This window comes from Protopterus annectens, chromosome 6.part0 (assembly GCF_019279795.1).
Source record: "Protopterus annectens isolate FY-2018-M chromosome 6.part0, PAN1.0, whole genome shotgun sequence".
NCBI lineage: Eukaryota > Metazoa > Chordata > Ceratodontiformes > Protopteridae > Protopterus > Protopterus annectens.
Genome location: NC_056737.1, coordinates 1,708,509,341 through 1,708,529,146, shown reverse-complemented (window position 1 = coordinate 1,708,529,146; position 19,806 = coordinate 1,708,509,341). Strand labels below are relative to the sequence as shown.

Genomic DNA, 19,806 nt, shown 5'->3' with positions numbered 1-19,806 from the left:
TTTAGTTTACTGTACCGCTGTCAAGCAGGGACACAGAATAGATCCGAGGGGTAAACTTATGATCTCCCATCCACTCGTCAAGATTTCTCTTGAAGAGGGTCAGTGAGGGGCTCTGCCTAACATGGATTGGGATTTTGTTACAGAGTGAGGGGAGCCTCTGGGATACGAATCTGTCCCTCCAGCATGTCCTATTTATTTCTGTGCTGAGGTTCAAGTCCCTGGAGTGTGTAGCTCTAAGGGATTTGGATTTCCTGAGGTGAAGCATGTCCATTAATTCTGGGTTGGACATGGCTTTATACTTCAGACACAAATCGCAACTGAATAGAGCTGGAGTTTCTTTAGCCGAACTGCATAGGGCATCTGTTTGAGCCCCTTGATCCTCTTGGTGAGATACTTTTGGGGTCTTTCCAGTTGCTGAAGGTGTCGGGTAAGGTACATCCTAGACGGGGCATTGTACTCAATTATGGGCCTGATAAGAGATGAGTAGAGGGGCACAATGACCTCTCTTGATCTAGATGTGAACCATTTCATGATAAGGTGGGCTATATAGAAGGTCTTTCTAACCACTTTGGCAACGTGATTGTCAAAGGAGAGATTGCCATCTACTTGGGTCCCCAACTCCCCAATTGGATTACCACCCATGTGGTAATTTGTGGGCACTTCGTTTTTCCCAAAGGGGATGACTATGCACTTTTTGGCATTTAGCTTTAGGCCATGGCTCTGGCACCAGTTATCCGTCTCTGTGAGACCCTTTTGGAGGATGCCCGTGTCAGCCAGAGAGTCGATTACAGCACCCAGTTTGCAGTCATCTGCAAACTTGGTCAGCCACAGTTCACCCGTGTTAGCCTGTACCTCGGAGAAATATATACCGAACCTCGGAGAAATATATACCGAACAAGAGAGGTCCCAGGACTGAGTCTTGTGGGACACCACTTGTAACTGGTTTAGAATCTGACATGGCACCTGCTATTCTGACCATATGGGTTCTATCCCTGAGCCAGTTTGCAACCCATCTTGTGACATAGGGGTTGATATTTAAGCTGGTGAGCTTATTTATGATGCCCGAGTGGGATATTGTGTTGAAGGCTTTTGCGAGGTCCAGGTAGGCTGTGTGGACTACCTTCCCTTCATCTATGGCTTTGATAACTGTGTCAAAGAAGTTGACCAGGTTCAAGAGGCAAGATCTGCCCTTAACGAAGCCGAATTGGGTAGGATCCAGTGTCTGGAGGTTCCCAATGTCGTTCCATGATGATACGCTCCATAGCTTTGCAGACCAGGCTAGTCAGGCTTATAGGGCGATAGTTTCTGGGGTCTGTTGTGGCACCACCTTTGTGGAGTGGGACCACTGTTGCTGTACGCCATTCATTGGGTACATATCCTATAGTAAGGCTGAGATTGAACAGTGACTTTATATGAGAGTTTAGTTCTAAAAGGTTCTTTTGATGGTGTGGAGTTCTACCTTTTTTTGCTTGGTTTCTTACATTTTAACACCACTCTGGGACTATTTACAGGTTTTTAGATATTTTTATATGCAATTTCTGGAGTCTGACCACATGGGGTCGGGCATCTTGAAGTAATTCTGACTGTTTAGTCTGCCTCTAGGTATCACAGAATGCATTGTTTGTCTCTAAATAATTGCATCATGTCTTCCACTTTTTCCCTAAAGCTCCCATCACTGCACATCTTTTACAGGCATTCACTGCTGTGTTGTAGTCACCTAGCTTTGGTTAACATTTTTTTTTCCTTTTTCAATGACTACTGCAAACACAAGCAGTGCAAATGCCACAGAACAGAATTGAAAAGTTCACTTTATTGCTGCTTCCTCTTAGAAATGCTAACGATTTCTTTTGTGAAACCTGAATTGTAGTTCTTCAAGGTATCTCCCCTCCCCCTTCACACCTACCTTCCCTAGCTGTCAAAGTGCCATGGGTAATTTGACCCATTATCTGCAGGTGATTGACAGCTCACAGCAGGTGACCTGACTAATGTACTGTTATGTCACAGCTTTTCCTTCCTTACAGTGGGGCACTTTTTTGTTGTACTCCTCCTGCTGTCAAATTTAGATTTGAGCTCCATAGCACTGGGAGAAATCACAGCTTTGCAAACCATCAAGCTCCCAGTTTCTTTCCTTCCAGTTTGGTTAAATAGCTAACAACTGATAGACTATAAACATGATATATTTCACGTACTTGCATGACAATAGTTGCATTTTTTAAGTGGTAATTTAAGATTAAGGTATCACATACTTCATGTAATCTTATGTAATGTTGTCTGTTGGTTGTGACAGATATCTGCTTCCTATGTAAAAACCTGCAATTAATGTGTACACATGGTCATTGCAAATTTATGCTCTTTGTTCATGCAGCTGTTACTGTACTGTTGCCTGTACTTCCTCACTGTACCTTGTTACTTACTGGTAGGGCTGTTCAGATAATTGAGATTATAGTTTGTCATTCAGATTAGAATAGAGAGTGGGCTGGGCAAGGCAGCTCTGACATCACTGTGGGAGATTCCCTGCCTCGTCTATACAGCATGCAAATAAGGCACTGGTTACATCACTTTCTGCAAGAAACATCCTGGTAACTACAGCAGGAAGTCCGGCAGACGTGATCAGCAATTGAGCCAGTTAGAGGTTTTTCAAACGGAAACAAACAATACAGAAAGGTAGGAAACCTATGAGGTAAAACAGTAGATTGGATTTCTTTTTTAAAGCTGTGGTGATTATTTTTTGAACCAGGATCAAACAGGGACTAAAAGAGACAGCAGGTTAAGCAATCTGCTTTAATATCCCACTGCTCTCCTTTAAGAATAGGAATAATCAAGGAGTATCTACAAGAGGGAGAGATCATATTTTAGTCTGCACTTCACCCAGGGTGTTATGAAGTAAAGATATAATTGAATCTGGAAAAAGCTTATTGCTATAATGCCATCTATGCTGGGAGCCTTGTTAGGTTTAAGGTTTTTGATTTTAATTTTTTTATTTCATTAAAGGTTATTTGTTTCTCGAGAATTGTACTAAGATTTTCTAGGACGGCATTCAAATTTAAAGTGATTAATTCTTGGGCTGTAACGTTTTTGTTTAAATTATTAGAGTTATAATGTTTGGTGAAATTATATCTAAAGGCTTCTAATAATATCTCTGATATCAGAAAATTTCTTTAGTACCTTCATGTAATAATTGTAAGATACTTGACTTGGAGTGTAATTTCACTGAAATTGTGCATGTGTTTGGGAGTAAGAGCATAAGAGTTTAATTTTGTTTTTTCTAATGCTAAGTTTTTGTGTGCCAAAATATCTAGATGTCTGGTTTACTGCATCTATTTTTTTAATAAGAGTTTAATTGTGATAACTTACATCTCAAGGCGGTTAATTGAGACTGAAGGTTCTGTAGTTCCGATTCCCATTCAGTAAGTTTTTTTCTTATACCAGGCTATAGTTTTACCACAAATATATGCCTTTAGAGCATCCCGAACCATAATAATGTTTGTTTCAGAATTTGTCTGTCTCCAAGAAGAATTTTAATTCTGATAATAACCATGGTTTAAAGTCTTTTAGTTTGGTCATTAGCGGACCGGAGTTCCGCTGTGGCGATCCCTGACCGGGAAAAGCCAAAAGACACAAAAGTTTGGTGATATAGGCTGGAATTCTAGTAATAGGCAGGAATTCTAGTAATAATATTTAGTTTCGTGAAGTCTGTTTGTACATCTAACACAAGACAATCATGGTCTGATAAAGGACAAGGAAGGATAGTAAAGGATGTAAGCTTTAATTTGAAATCATTGGAGATAAGGACTTTATCTATTTTGGTTTGAGTTTTAAATCTATGATCAGTGTGTATAACAGAGTGATGTTATTTTCAGAGTCATATGTACCGTACAGATTATGAGAATTTATCCATTTCTTAAGAATTTTAACAGTGGGTGTTAGTCTAAGTGGACAACTACTTGTTGTATCAGAATTATCTAATAAGCAGTTAAAATCACCCCCTAGAATCATATTCCCTTTTGTTATACTATCAATAAAATTGAGATGTTGTTTGGCAGTTGAAGCACCAACTCCTGGGAACCATTAACGGTTACCAAGCATCCAAATTCTAGGACTGAACTTTAGGATAGTGACAGCTAGCAGTCCTTCTGGGTCTTCATGCTTATAATATATACTTGTGGGCAGATAACATTCGTATATATGATCATTACTCCTCTCCTTTTAGAGTTAAATGAAGCATGAGCTAGTACTATATAAAAAAGTGTTTGGTTTCCAAACATCCTTTTCTGCATTTTTAAAATGGGTTTCCTGTAGGAATGCTATTTGGGGTTTAAGTTAAGGTACCTCAAAAGGTTTGACCTCCTCTTTGAATTATTGATGCCATTTACATGAAGTGAAGCTAAAGACAAAGACATGGTGAGTTATAAGAGTAATTTCTCCAATGGTCAATAACTATTGATTATCTCAAATCATTCAATGAAAATTTGAGACTTCCAAACTTTGATTTGTTCAAGTGACATGTTTGCAAGAATCATGACTGTGACTATGATGTGTACTATATTATAAATCAGGCCTAAGTGCAGAAAGCAACAACAAAATAATCATATTAAAACAGAGAAACAAATAATGTATTTTCACAACACATACATGGAATTAAAAGAATTCCCAGTTTGAAAGATGAGATAAAATCAGTCAAACTGCTTTCCCAAACCATCATGAACATACCTATCAGCTCTAAAATACAGACTTGTGCTGTAAACATACAAATGATTGAACACTTTCCACTACGTTGTTAAAATGTAGTGAGAAAAAAAAAAGGAGAAATGCACATATATTAGTATCATAAGTTACATATGTAATACATGTTGAAGTTCTAATCTTTGACATGAATTACTATACAAGATAAAATGAGTTTAAAACAAGTACAAAATCTTTATCCAACAGCTAGAGTCAATAAGAATTAATACTTTATGATGGCTTGAGCATAGTTATTTATCAACACTCTAATCATTTGTTCATCTATATTGTTCTAATCAAGTAAAAGCTGGACATAAGAGTAAAAGCTCCCAAAGATTTCTCTTAGGTTAACATTAAGGGGTTTCACACTTACCTCGCTGAAATATATTGAAGTACATTTGTTTAGATGAGTAGATAAAGTTGCTCTGCGTTTATTTTTATAGAATTAAAAGGTCTGAATACATTGTTATCTATATTATTTGTAACAAGTAGTAGTAAATGACCAAATCAAAGTGAGGTGACTACATTAAAATGTGCTTAATACTGACTGTTCAACACTGCAAAAAGAAAACTTCATATAGGCTATTCTTATAATGGTAATAATGCAGCGTCATATAGCTACCAAGCACTGTTAAGTAAAGGTTAGTGATGATTATTACATTTCCTATATTATTAAAACAAAATTCTTTACATCAAATTCTATTTCATCTTTTATGTAGACTGATATAATTTATTACGTGTTATATTCTAACCATTCATCGTGCATCTATTTATTTCTTTTACTTCTGCAAAGTCTTCTTAACTTGCTTTTGCTTTCTAAACAATCTCAGTTTGACTGTAGTCACTTTAGATGTTTTACATATAATAGACAAATTCCAACCAACTTTATAATACAGAAGCAAGTTGTGTCCATTAAGGAAAGGAACCTTATTAACTAGGTTGTACTGATGCAACAATGCTTTCAGTTTTTTAAAGTTTAAGGTCAACTCATGCATTTTAATACATGTTAAATCTAGCTGTTTACACCTTTTATTCAACGGACAGATGATTCTTAGAAGTTTTCCTTGCTCAAGATTCTTGGTTATAAAAGCTTCTATATAGCTAAAACCTGCCGACTGGACTGGATATGAGGTCACTATCTTAGTGCGGCTATCTACAGTATCATAATCACATTTAACTGTGCATTTATTCACCTTAACAGCTGTTAGCAAAAGATTCTGACAAGTACTGTTTGACAGTGGAATCCAGGACCATCTCACACATGTTCTTGTCCCCATAGTAATGAAGCATGTGATTTTGTTTTCTTTTGCATGTAACTGCCTTCATGTCTACAATTAGCAGAGCTATAACACCTTCTAGTCATAAATGTTATTAGAGGACACCCAATTAAAACCTCTAGTCTTATGCAGCAATATAAAAAAGCTGTTAATCAAGTTCTGCTGTACAAATATTCTGTACTTGTTTTCAGTCTAACATAACTTCCTTGGCACTGGAAGTAATGGTACAGTTATAACAGAAGGTTCTCAAAAGCTTGCACAGTTTGTTGTCTTCAAGTATTACATAATCAGGAAACACTACTAGAGACTTTAAATCGTGCGTATATTTATGCTTCCAAGTCTGAAATGATTTAGGCTTATGCTTGGTTCTGTCAGTTTTAATTTAAATTAGTAATCATATTAAAGTATTTTCCAATTTCTAAACATCAGCTTGAAAACAGTAACATTATATATATATATATATATATATATATATATATATATATATATATATATATATATATATACACACACACACACACATATATATATGTGTATGTCTGTGTATATATATATATATATATATATATATATATATATATATATATATATATATATATATATATATATATATTACATAGTAAAATAGTCCAACTTACTTAAATGTAGCAGTCTAAGTATTTTCAACTTTAAATTAGGAAGTCTGAAGATAAGGGTGCATCTCCAATACTGCTCCCTACACTTCTTGTAGAGTACAACATAGCAGAATGGACTAACAGCCCCCAGAAGCCTTAGGGAAGGCAAGGCAGTTTACAGCTCGAGGATCATCTTGAGGTAAGAAAAAGCTTCACCTCGAATTTAAACATTCTTGGAGTAAAAATGACTGACAGGTAAAAAAGGGAAAAATAAACCTATAAAATGGCGTCATTTTAATAGTGGCTATTTCCCAGTTTCAGACAGTCTAACAGATACTCTAACATTAATAAAACAATAAAATTAAGCATTTAAGGTCAAATAAATGAAAAAAAACACACAAATTATCTGGAATTAAGTTACGGTGACACTTTACATTATGTAGTTGGTTAAACAAGCTGCATAAAGATTTATACACATATGCAGCATGGAGCCCTCCCCCAACTCACTTAAAGAAGCAGCTGCACCTATTAGATTTACTAACAGTGCCTTATTTGGAAATCAGCTTAGTTTTGTTTTCTTTCTGGCTATAAATTACCTCAGTATGCAATGAGATTAAACTTTAAGCAAATCCTTAACATTATTTCTGTAGGTTAACTATTTGCTCTGTGTTATGATATTTAAACAGCATTAATTACCATAACGGTACAGTAAGTATGAGGCACAGTAAGTATGAATTAAGAAACATCACTCACAAAAAAAAAAAAAAAAGGGGGTTTGATTTATTTACCAGTTGATTCTTTGAGAGATAAATTTGTTGTAGCAGCTGCTCAGGTTATTTATTTTTTTTTACATAATTCCATGTGTTTTTCGCAGACGTTTTCTTTAAAGAAAACAGGAAAGTCCATATCCTCTGGGATGGTTTAGTTTCATCCAGGTTGTTAAAGATTTTTGTACCAGAAGAAAGGCGCATTTTAATTTTTGCTGGATACAATATTTGGGCTCGGATGTTTTGCTTCAGATGTTTAACCAGTGGCCAACATTTCTTCCTCATGTCCAGAATTCTCGCTGAGTAGTCATTGTCAAATCTGATGGGTGTTGGTTAAATTTTAATGGGGCTTTCCTCCAAGCTGTTTTTAACACTAGTTCCTTATCAAGATGAGAGGAATTTTACAACAAAAGATCTTGGTGTTGCTTTGGGGGGGGGGGGGCACTAGCTTACCAGTTGCCTTATGAGCTTTTTCTATACCAAAACAAGAGCCCAAGTCTAACATTTTGGGAATCCAATTATTCAAAAATAAAATCATGTTCTCACCTTCTGTTTTCTCTGGTACTCCAAAAATTCGAATATTGCATCTTCTCTCTCGATTTTCAAGATCATCAGTTTTATTCATTAGCCATGTGTTTTGTTTGAGAAGAAAGTCTGTGTGCAGTTCTTCTTCCTCTAATCTTCCATCTATGTCAGTTACGGCCGTCTCCATGTCCATTATTTTATTTTGATGTTGTTGAAAAAGGTCTCTAAATACTTCAATTTCTTTAGAACTATTCTCACTTAAATTCTCCAGCTTTTGTTGGAAGTCATCTATCTTCAGTGATAGTAACTGTAGAGTGGAAGACACCACTGTCTTTCTTTCCTCAGTGCAGCATCAGATTGTGAAGACTTAGCTGTTCATTTTCCTTCAAATTTAGTCTCAAATAATTTGACAGGAATTGTTTGGAATAAAAACTTTGTAAAGTTAAAGTTTAGACTATTCGTAACTAGATTTTATAAAAATGTAAGCATATATATCAGTCTAATTCCTGTGTATTATATTAATTTTATAGAGCTCAAAAAAAGTGCTGTGCTTACCTGGCCTTCTAGGCTCCGCCCATGTACAAGATTTTGATACATTAAAAATAACTCAGAAAACAAAATACAATGGAAAAAGAAAAAAATGTTTGTGTGTCCCAAGATGGAGTTTTCCTTCAACAGACATCTGATAGATCATTATGTTTATGGAAGAATTGCCTAGATTTGACAAAGAATTCAGGTAGGCAGTCCAGTGGTTTATGTCATACCACGTCATATGGTTTGCCCCTCCCTCAAACGATTTTTTAATAAATTAAGGGAAAAAAATGCTACTAAATTTATATGAGTGGAACAAAAATGCCTACTGGCAATATAATGTACGACTTACGACTGGAGTCCTGACTTGAAGGCATACTGCTAGCAGCAAGGCTTAAAATATTACAGGAGATGCCGGCCCTTAGTCAGACAGGAAAGCTTTAATAAACATTTGGGTGTATCATAAGGAAAAGGGGCAAAATTGAAAAGGGCATAGGAATGATGGTAGAAGGAGCTAACAAAAAGTAATTTAAAAAAAGACACTTGGCTAAATGAATTGGTTCCAATATATATGCTACACAAGACTGAGGGCTGCAAACAAAAATTCCCCAAAAATATGATACATCTTGATTAATGTACAAGAATCAGTTAACGAGAAAAAGAAAACTAATGGGTGTAGGAACAATACACGCATGGGGGTGCAGACTATGGAATAAACAACAGCACAATAAATAATTCTGTGCTGAGAAACAGCATACCTTCTAAAGGGATGAATGGTCAAAAATGGGTCCTTTGGGGGATAAAATATAGACAAGAACATTATTTTTATTTATTTATTTTACTGCATTTGTTTATCAGGAAAGTCCACTGGGGCTTAAAGAGCCTGTTTTCAGTGGTGGCCCAGGTAAATCTTCATAGTATAAAGAGCTATCCCAGTCCCCAGACATGCCACAAAAGCAAAGAAGCAAAAATCTGAATTAAGTACTATTTTAAATTCTTCAGATTCTTGTGAGAGTGTAAACAAGTGTTCCTCAGGACTGCTGGAGACGTAAAACTTATTTCACATACTTGTTTTGACAAAAGCTGTTATTTGATGTGGAAACTCATAGTTATAGCACCATACTGTTACTTAAAGCTGGAAACAAATCAATCACCAGAAAGTGGAAAAGTAAGGAACCACAAATACAAAAACAAGCAAATTATGAAGAATATAAAAATGAAACTTCTATCATCAAATGCCAAGACACGAGAAAATGTTAAAATTGAAGCCTCGATACTGTAGGTTAAGGAACATCCGAGTCATTAATATTTTAAAGGTTATTATATACTACAAAGGAAAGCATTCACAATGTAATTACTTACATTTTAAAGTTTTAATATATAGTGTTAAAATCTTACCTAAAACAAATGTGTAAGCAGAACGTGTTCACATTGCTTTGTTTTGGTTGTTGTAATTACTGAATAATGCTACAAGAAAAGCTTGTATAATATTGCGGTTTGTAAACTGGGTGTTATCAATAAAGCTGTCAAAGCAGAAACTACGAACCAGTCATTCCCACCCCATATCCTAAATGTCGTTCATACAGTTCACCTTCTCAAACATCTGCAGTCTTAGGCCTATTAAAAGGAAAAAACTACTGACATTATAACCTAAAAAAAATACAAAATTTCTATCCCAATGGCATAAATTCCCCAAAACCAGTCTACCAGCAAGTCAAGCACTAGCCCAGCTATTAATAAGCAGACAGATGGGTAGATTCTTACTCTGGTGAGCTACAATTAAAGCCAATCTTTAGGCCTATCTCATACTCCCAAAGAAAACTAGAGAAAAAAAAGAGAAAAATCACACACACATCTTAGATTCTTACATTACCCTGTTCTGCGCATCATATTTGTCCTCCAAATCTACTAAACTCAACCACAGGTAGACCCACGGATACCCTCACATCAGCAAAGGAAAACCAAATATTTGATTTAAAACTGCAGGAAATGACAAATGAAGCGGAATCTTACATCTGTGATACTCAACAGCTAAGGAAGATTTATGCCCCTCAATTGTACACTTCTGCCAGTTGCCAAACAACTTGCTTTTTTTGTCAAACCATGTTAATGAGGTGCAATAACATAACACTTGGACTTTACAGCAGTCCATTCAGTAAGAGTCAGTGCAGTTGATAAGCTTTCTCAATACCCCAAGACTTCTTGCTAAGCATAGTCTGAAGAGTCTGTGTGTACATTTATATATGTATATGCACACACATACACAATGTATGTGTGTAATATATATATATATATATATATATATATATATATATATATATATATATATAAAAGTCTTGGCTGCTTTTTCCATATTTTAACATTTCTCTGCTTTATAAGCATCAATCTGCCTTCTCAAAAATCCACTGCCATAGTTTTCTGAGGCCCACAGTTTGTCTCACACTAACACAATGCTAACCAGAGTAACTAAAGGAGAAAAACTTTTCAAAGTAAAACTAGCTCTCCCCAAGGGACCAATATCACCTTTTGCTGTTTACTTGCCTCAACTGGAGTTGTATACCATCAGTACCAATCTGTGCCCAACCATAAAACACATGTGGATGGTAAAAACATGCTAATTAACAGATGCATGCAGACGTTCAAAATCTTGATTACTTCGCAATGGACTATTAAAATTGAAGGGATTAAAATCTGTAAAAGCTGCAAGTGTATTGAATTTTACACTAAAATTTACCAGGGGGCACAACCACAATTTAGGTAACCAGAGATTCAGATTACATTTGGGACTGGGTATACACTAAACTATATGCCGCTTAATACCCAGTCTCAAATACTGGGTTTTTTCTTCCCTTTTTAGCCTCAAACATTCTTAATATGCATGTAACCTGTATGCTAATTGTACTGATGACTGGGTAATTCCCTATCAGGTTCTACTCTTCTTCCTCATCAGGTTCAACTCTTCTTCCTTCACATTTCCTGTCAATTACCACAAGGCGCAACTTTAGCATTTCTGTAGGCTAAACCAATTTCTATATATGAACTGATTGACTACAATAATTCTCTGGTGCTCCTCTCTCCACTAGCTTTTACTGTAAGTGGGTTTCACCCAATCAACAATTGCAAATAAGCAAACTAGTAAACGATGAAGTATACGATATCAGCAAGCCATGAACAAGGATTTACTCATGCAAAATTCAACAACAATATTTCACTCTTGTGACCAAAGCACATGAGACAAAAGTAAAATCAGTAACAATATACACACTCTTAAGGATGAATTACTAAAACAAACAATTCGCAAAACAACTTACTGACATCATACTTTGTCAACTTTTTGTCTTTGTAAAAACTGTTAAACTGAGGTAAACGTGTGTGGAGGTGGGGACCCTCCTACGTTAAGCACAGGCAATGTACTCAAAGGGGTGAAATGAACTGGTACAACTTATGTTGTGCTATGCAACTAAATATTAAATTTAGGTGGAAAAGCTGCCTAAACTCCACTACCACAAAAAAAAAACTATAGCAGATAATGCTACATCACACATTTAACATTTCTTTACACTGAGCATCACGGGTTCAACAGCAGGCAAGTTCCCCCTAGTGCTACCAAGGACTCATAACAGCTTCTCCCCCTCACTAACAGCACAAAAAAGAAAACAGACAGGAGAAATAAAACGTAATTAGCCTACAGGGAAGGAACCAAGAGATGGTCCTTGAGAAACAAAGTCTACAAAGAAGAAAAGGATATTCTTAGACGTGTGCAAAACAGCATACAAAAGAATAACAGCTGATGAGCCTTCAGCAGGAACTCACAGGTGTAGTACCAGATTCCTTTACATAGAACAATATTGCTTACTAACCATGGCTTAAAAAGCACACAACACAGTCATCAGTGGCTATCCAACCTAGAAAGAAAATCAATCAAAATTTCAAGATAGTATGCAAGTTATAATAAATTAGTAACAGGAAAGAGAGGATTTTAAATTACAGGACTACTATATGCAAAAATGCAAAACACATCGCAGGGTGCAAAAGCCGCTCTCTTGAAGTAACCAATAGCTACTACAAATGCCCCTTCCGCCCTGCAAAATATAATTTTGACTAGCTACTCACTACTCCTACTCTATAAATATGCTCTTATCAAAAAGGGAATACAAAGGCCTGAGTATATCAACAGAACCAAATCAAGTAAGCAGACAAAATAAATTGCTTTACACCTGAAACAATTACACTAAAGCAAGTTCAGAAACTTCCTGCTTAACATGCCACCCATTTCCAATGAACTTCCTGCTCACAGATACTATCACAGTACTCATAGGTTCATAGGCAAGAACTAGGCTACCTGTCCTTTTAAGCCATTTTAAGCCTAAACATTTTCCCTTTTTGTGCTCAAAATAACCTATCCCATTTGGTACAGGATTGGCCTTATACATCTCATGGTCAATAATTACATATCACCCATAATGGGAATAAATGGGATCATACCACCGACAACTGAAGGGGACTAGTGTATGGGATAAAGCATCTAGGAGCTACCTCTGTCCCATTAGCAGTACATGCAGCTATCCGAGGTAAACTTTCTGGTTCCTAACTACAGACCTAAGTTGCACCTGAATATGGACAAGGATGAACTTTGTTTTGTATTGATAGGGAGTTTGTTCCACAGGAATACCCCCCTTCTCCTTTAAGAACATTAACCCCTCTTTAAGAATATTCAAGTCCTTCTGCCATGGCCAAGACTATATGCAGCAAATTTAACACAAATAAGATAGTTGACTGCAATATTCAAATTATATCATGAAATCGAAAGACGTAAATGTTGAATACGTAATGGTCGACACCTACTTGTCGAAATACCTAAACGAACAATGTAAACATAGACAATCGAAATGCCGAATGAGTTTGTTTGGTCCAGCAAACAACACCCGGTGTTTATATTAATAACTTCACTGAAGTTAGCTGCAATACTTTTTATTGCAGCTAACTCGAAATCGCACAACAGGAACCTCACTTTTAGTGTTAGGTTCAACCGTGTGCATAATGTAAGCAAACACTCCCACATAAAATTGTACGCTTTAAAGGATTTCTTTGTCATTAGTGCATATAATAAAAGGTACACATTTTCTATTACAATCTATGATGGCATGTATACTATACAACTGCCTACAGAACTTCCCCTTAGTCAAAAACACACCATTCATGAACCACATTTTACTGTCACATAGATCCACTAAGTTTTCCCAAGTGGGGAATACAAATACATGCAAATTAGAATGTACATCCACCTTACGTTCCTGAGTAAAGCTAGATTCCTTTAGCTTAAATTCATCTAATGAAATGGAAGATAGACAAGTAGTAGGCTTTGCATTCATTAAAAGACCTTTACGTCTTACTCTATTCATACGTTGTAACAGGGACCTACGTGTAGGTAATGTGACACTCTCCAAAGAAGTACTAGCCAACACATAGTCAACTAACAGGGCAGGAGTTGCTCTACAATCTCTGGACATGTGCTTCAGCTTCGCACAGGCAATGTACTTATCTATCTCTGTTGCATCTGGATAATGCTGATGTACCGTAGACTTCATTAAGATGTCCTGCAACTCCTTCCGTTTTGTTACAGCCCTACCATTACACTTATGGCTTTGCTTTAAACAACAACACCAGTACCTTTTATATTTCACAACCTTTTCTAAGACGTACAGATATCCTTCAATCATAAGCATATCCCTTCCCTTTTGTGAATCCACACGCTCGTACACATTACCGATCACACCAGGTCCTGTTTTGTTAGCTTTAGCCATAGCTGCTACCGGTATAACGGGTATGCACGCCGAACTAGTCTACATACTGATATTTATACAATCCCTTGTATTTTAATACTTTACACCATGATATTTCCACGTTATGAAAGATATCTTCATTATTCTACATTATATCTTTCTATAATGTAATTCAAACATAATATCAACATATAATAATTTACATATACTGAGTAACTTGCGAGTGACGTTTCACGTCGTGTACATGAAATGGCCAAGTAAAACATTTCAGTATTTTGTTTTACGATATTTACTGCTTTCGACGTTTTAGATATTTCGACAAGTAGGTGTCGACCTTTACGTCTTTCGATTTCATGATCTAGACCCCATAAATCAGTAAATAAAAAAAATATGAAAATTAGACAGTGCAATTTTTAGTTCTTTTTATCTCTTGTATATTTACCGTCTGTACTTTCTTTACATCATATCAAAACCATGCAGTTTTTTTTCCTATGCAGACATTACCCAATACCAACATACTCCGTTATTCTTGTATTAATGTTTGAGACATCGCTTTTCCCCAGAGACTTCACTAAAAATGGGACACGTCTAAGTCAAATACAGTGGTTGTCAATACATGAAAATAAATACATACACCATCTTTACATCACCAATTTGGTATTCTGTAACAAAACAGAAGTCTATACTGTATAAGAAATATTCAGTCTAGGGATCTAAACCTCTTCTGCATCATCAACAGAATGGGTTGGATGAACAGTTGTATTTTGCAGACTCCCCATAGACATAAAACAAAGTTCATCCTCCTCCATTTACAAGCACAACTTAGATCTATGGATAGGAACCAGAAAAACTTACCACAGGACTGCCCCTTTACTACTAAGGGACAGATGCAGCTCCTAACTGCTTTATTATACGCTTGGGTACCCTCAAATTATCTATTCATTATTCCCGGTTATTCTAATTAGGAGTAATATATGATCGACCATGGGATGGGTAAGGCCAATCTATAACAAAATGGGCCAGGTTATTTTGAGCACAAAAAGTGAAATGGCCAGGCTTAAAATGGTCCACAAGGGCAGCTAGCCTAGTACTTACCTATAACCCTACAAGTAATAAACACTTTCCTCATACATGCACAAAAAAAACAAATTAACTGACATTTGCAGTCAGGACCTAAAGCAAACCGCATCATGGCCTAGTGGTACATTGCTTTAGAGTTCTTAACCCTGGAAGATGCTGACATTTGTGCAATCACAGAAACTTGGTTCAAAACTGCAGAGGGCACCCCAGCCTTACCTAGTTATTCTTCCTATCATACATTTAGACCCCAAACCCTGAGCAGCAAAGCCAAAGGAGGAGGAGTTTCAATGTATATTAAAGACACACACCTCCAGGCTGGTCAAACAGTATGACATACAGGAGACAATTCAGGTGCAGTTAACCATTGACAAGACCTCTATTCAAATCACAGCTAGCTATAGGCCCCCAAATTTGACTCAGGATGCCCACTCCACCTATCTGGACCTCTTTGAATCTATCAAGATTCAACCCTTTACCCTGATCCCGGTGATTTAAATTACCCAACCATAGACTGGAAAAACTACTCATGCCAGAACACAAATGCCCAGAGATTCCTACACTTCATCAATGCAAATTCCAGAACGCAAATGCCCGGAGATTCCTTGATTTTCTCAAAGCAAATTCCTTACAGCTAGTCAATACCCCCACAAGAGGTGATAATATTGGTATTTACCAACATGAGTAACCGCTGCAGCACCCCTACAGTATCATCCTCCCTGGTAAGATCTGAACATAATGCAGTCACTTTCGAAGTTAGCATCTCTCCTGACCCCCCCCCCCCCACTAGCTAGGGTCAAACAAAAAAAATTCTCCAAAGCTGTTTACAGCCTCCTGAGGGATGGTATAAACAGCTTCACAGCCCCTCCCCCACTGTTGGAACTGGCACCAATGTCTAAATCTACACCAAAGTACTATACAAGCAATTATATAGATGCATGGAATCAGGAATAGCTGACAGGACAAAATCATCCTCCGCAAGGAAGAGTAAACCTGTCTGGTGGACATCTGCAATAAACTAACTATATAACAAAAGGAAAAAAAATGCTGTCCAGGACCAAGAAGGAGCAGGTGCCCAATTGGAAGCAATCTCTCCCTAGCCTGAACAAGCAAATAAGAGTACTTGTGAAATCCTTTTAAAGCCAACTTTGAGTCCAAAACTGGCCACATCTATGAGAGACAATCACAAGGCCTTCTTATTATGTCCGCAATCTCAAAGGAAGCACCCAGGTCTGTTCAGAACTGGTAGTCAAGGACACCGCAATACACAAATGCTGTAGATCTAGCAAACCTACACTGCAATACACAAATGCTGTAGATCTAGCAAACCTACTGCCTGACAGATGCAGTGAAAACTTCACACCTCTGTCCCCCTCATCAGTAAAGCAAGACATCCCCAGTACCTGCTCCACTCCCCTTATCTCTAGGGAACAGATCATCACTGCCGTCTCAAAGGCAAAAAATATAGCCTCCACGGGACCCGATAACATCCCAGGCTGCATCCGACATGAACTCGGGCATGAACTTGCAGCACCATCAGGTACCCTATTCAAGTAAAGCCTGAGAACCAGCTTTGTCCCAGCCGAGTGGAGGACAGCTACTGTCACCCCTTTGCACACAGGTGGAGCATCCACCGATCAGGGAAATTATAGACCCATCAGTCTAACTAGCCTGATCTGTAAGGCCATGGAACGGATTATCATGGACTTCATTAACGGGGACACTGGGAAACTCCAAACACTCGACCCCACACAGTTTGGCTTTGTCAAGGGGAAATCGTGTCTGTTAAATATGGTCGACTTCTTTGAGACCGTCACCAAAGCCATGGACGAGGGGAAGACTGTGTACACCGCCTACCTTGACATGGCCAAGGCATTCAACACTATTCCTCACTCGGGCATAGTAGACAAACTCTCTCAGCTAATTTTCAATCCATACGTTATCAGATGGGTAACAAACTGGCTCATCGATATAACTCTGTTATTCGGGATATACTTCTCGGAGGTGCAGGCCAAAACCAGTGAGCTACGGCTGACCAGGTTTGCAGAGGACTACAAACTGGGCATGGTCATCAATTCCCCAAGTGATGTGGACGTCCTCCAAGAGGGTCGCATCCACACAAATGACTGGTGCCAGAAACGAGGCCTCAAGCAGAATGCCAAAAAATGCATCATCATCCCCTTTGGAGAGAGTGATGTTCCTACATATTATCACATAAATAATGTCCCAAGCACGCAGTCATGACGGATTTGGGCACCCAGGTTGATAGCAACCAGACTTTTGACCACCATGTTGCTTCCGTTATATGGAAAGCTTTCTATATGGCACACTTCATGAGCAAGGATATCTCATCCAGGGTTAAGGAGGTCATAACATTCCTGTATTCTTCCCTTATAAGGCCAGTTATTGGGTACAATGCCCCCTTCGGCATGTACCTTGCAAAACGCATGAAACAGCTGGAGAAAACACAGCGGTTCCTCACCAGAAGAATCCAGGGCCTCAAACATCTACCCTACACATGTATGTGCTTTAGCCCTCTCCCTCCTCTACTCAGTTTCATGCAGACTCCTCAGAGATGACCTCGGTCTGGCATACAAAGCAATCTTAGACCTAGCCTTAATGGGACTACTGCATATCCGCAAAGCAGGCTTCACTCAAGTAACCCGCATGTGCGACCTCATCCTAGTTTGTGACCTCGATAGGACTTGTTGGCGGGACAGATTTATGCCCCAGAGACTCCACTTGTGGAATACTCTCCCTCTTCACATCAAGCAGAGTACCTAATTATCCCTTTTCAAGCACACACCTGGATAACTGGATGGAAAACAGAAAATACTTCCCTGGGATTCCACCTGTGTCCCTGCTGAACGGGGGCTTTCGGTGCTAAGTTGTCTAAACATGGACTAAACTCTTGGCTAGGCTTATAAGGACCTCAGGACAAATAGCCTAGTAACTTCCTATGATTCTATGGTTACGCTAACAAAACAAACACCATGCACTAGTAACAAAGGCACAAGAATGTGACAGCATGTGGCATGTCAAAAACAAAACTTAGCCAACCTAAATGACAATCAAGAGTTGACAACACCACTTACCACTTTATATCAGCATTAAGACACAGCAAAACATAGTCAATAAGCTGACAACAATATGTGTTTGAAAGTTACTAAACGAAGGCGCCCTCACACTACACTTAACATTGATTTACACAATATAACCATCCCATAAATAACACAGGCCAACCTTAGCCACGTAATGCAAGTTCTACCAACCACTTTCAAATCTTAACATCTAAAATGCATTTTGTAAGTATCCATGGACTGATATTTCATGCAAAACTGCATAATTATGACAAACGGTGCTTTAGCTGCAACATTAAACCGGAATAATCAGGCAAATGTTATAAAAAAACACCTGTCCGACTTTAAACTCCTAGTACTTCATTGTGAATCAGAACTTCTACAATTCCTTGCATCGGACAAGCTTTTCAAAGTCTGTTTAAAACATACAATCGTGTCTGCAGTGGGTAACATAAGCGGGATCGGTTACAGCTTTCAAACACAACTTAAGCAATTTGGCGACAGCTCCCATATTGATCAACACAGCAGTTTTATATAAAATGCATCCGACCGATTGTCTTCCTCAATTCTGCCCCCTCAGCAATTGCACTCACGCATAAATGTACGAAGCCAAGTTAAAGAAGAAGGCCCCTACCTGTTCGGTCATGACTCTCAATGCAGTTGGCAGATATCTCAATAAACGAAAAGATTATTTCTGTCAAAGAACAAATTTTACTCCAAGAGGAAGTCCAGGCCTATTTCGTACTACAGAATCAATATAAACTCCAAAACAGCTCTATTGTTTTCTTCCTGTAAGAATTCAGAAAGGTCTCGTAGCACAAACTAGGCGGTACATCCGCCGGAGCTACATCACAATCCCGCCACTTCCGCACATTTCGTAATAGGAATTGTAATTGGTACTTTGGCTGTGGTTGAAAGTGAGATATGAGGTTGTGTAGTAGGAGGATCATGGTTGTGTGCAAAGCTGGATTTGTAAATGTTATATTATTTGTATTGTCTTACTGCTCTGTATGTGCATAACTTTCAAGATTCTCCGATTTTACCTCATAATTTTGCGGTGTCCCTTGTGAAAACAAAAAATTCGATTTGCTAGTAAATCACCACGGATTAAACTCATGCAATAATACCATACTTTTTAATTGCTCGTCATTGCAAAATATGGCATTCTGTTTTAGTGAGTTAAAGTACTGTTGGTTATTGTTTCGGAGTTTTAGGCTTTTGTTGTCCTTTTCCCATTATATTTGCTTTGCTCGGAATTGTTGAGAAAGGACCGTGACTAATAGGTAAACCTGTATCTGTAGTACAGTGCTTTAGTTCAGAAATCACATATTTTGATACTTAGAAAATGGTGGAATTTAAACTTCTGAAGACAGTTTCTTTGCACCAGACATAATTTGCAAAATTACAATTGTGTTTATTCATTTATTTAT

At 37.7% G+C, this 19,806-nt stretch overlaps 1 protein-coding gene across 1 annotated transcript in view; it reads right to left on the bottom strand.

Annotated features, from left to right (window-relative positions):
* The window catches only part of SUMO1 (small ubiquitin like modifier 1), a 582,241-nt gene extending 563,005 nt beyond the window's left edge, over positions 1-19,236 (bottom strand). Inside the window, 1 exon segment of the mRNA XM_044075100.1 lies at positions 19,011-19,236. Coding sequence (XP_043931035.1) covers positions 19,011-19,022 — 12 coding nt within the window. The 5' untranslated portion in view covers positions 19,023-19,236.
* Between the last annotated feature and the right edge of the window lie 570 nt (positions 19,237-19,806).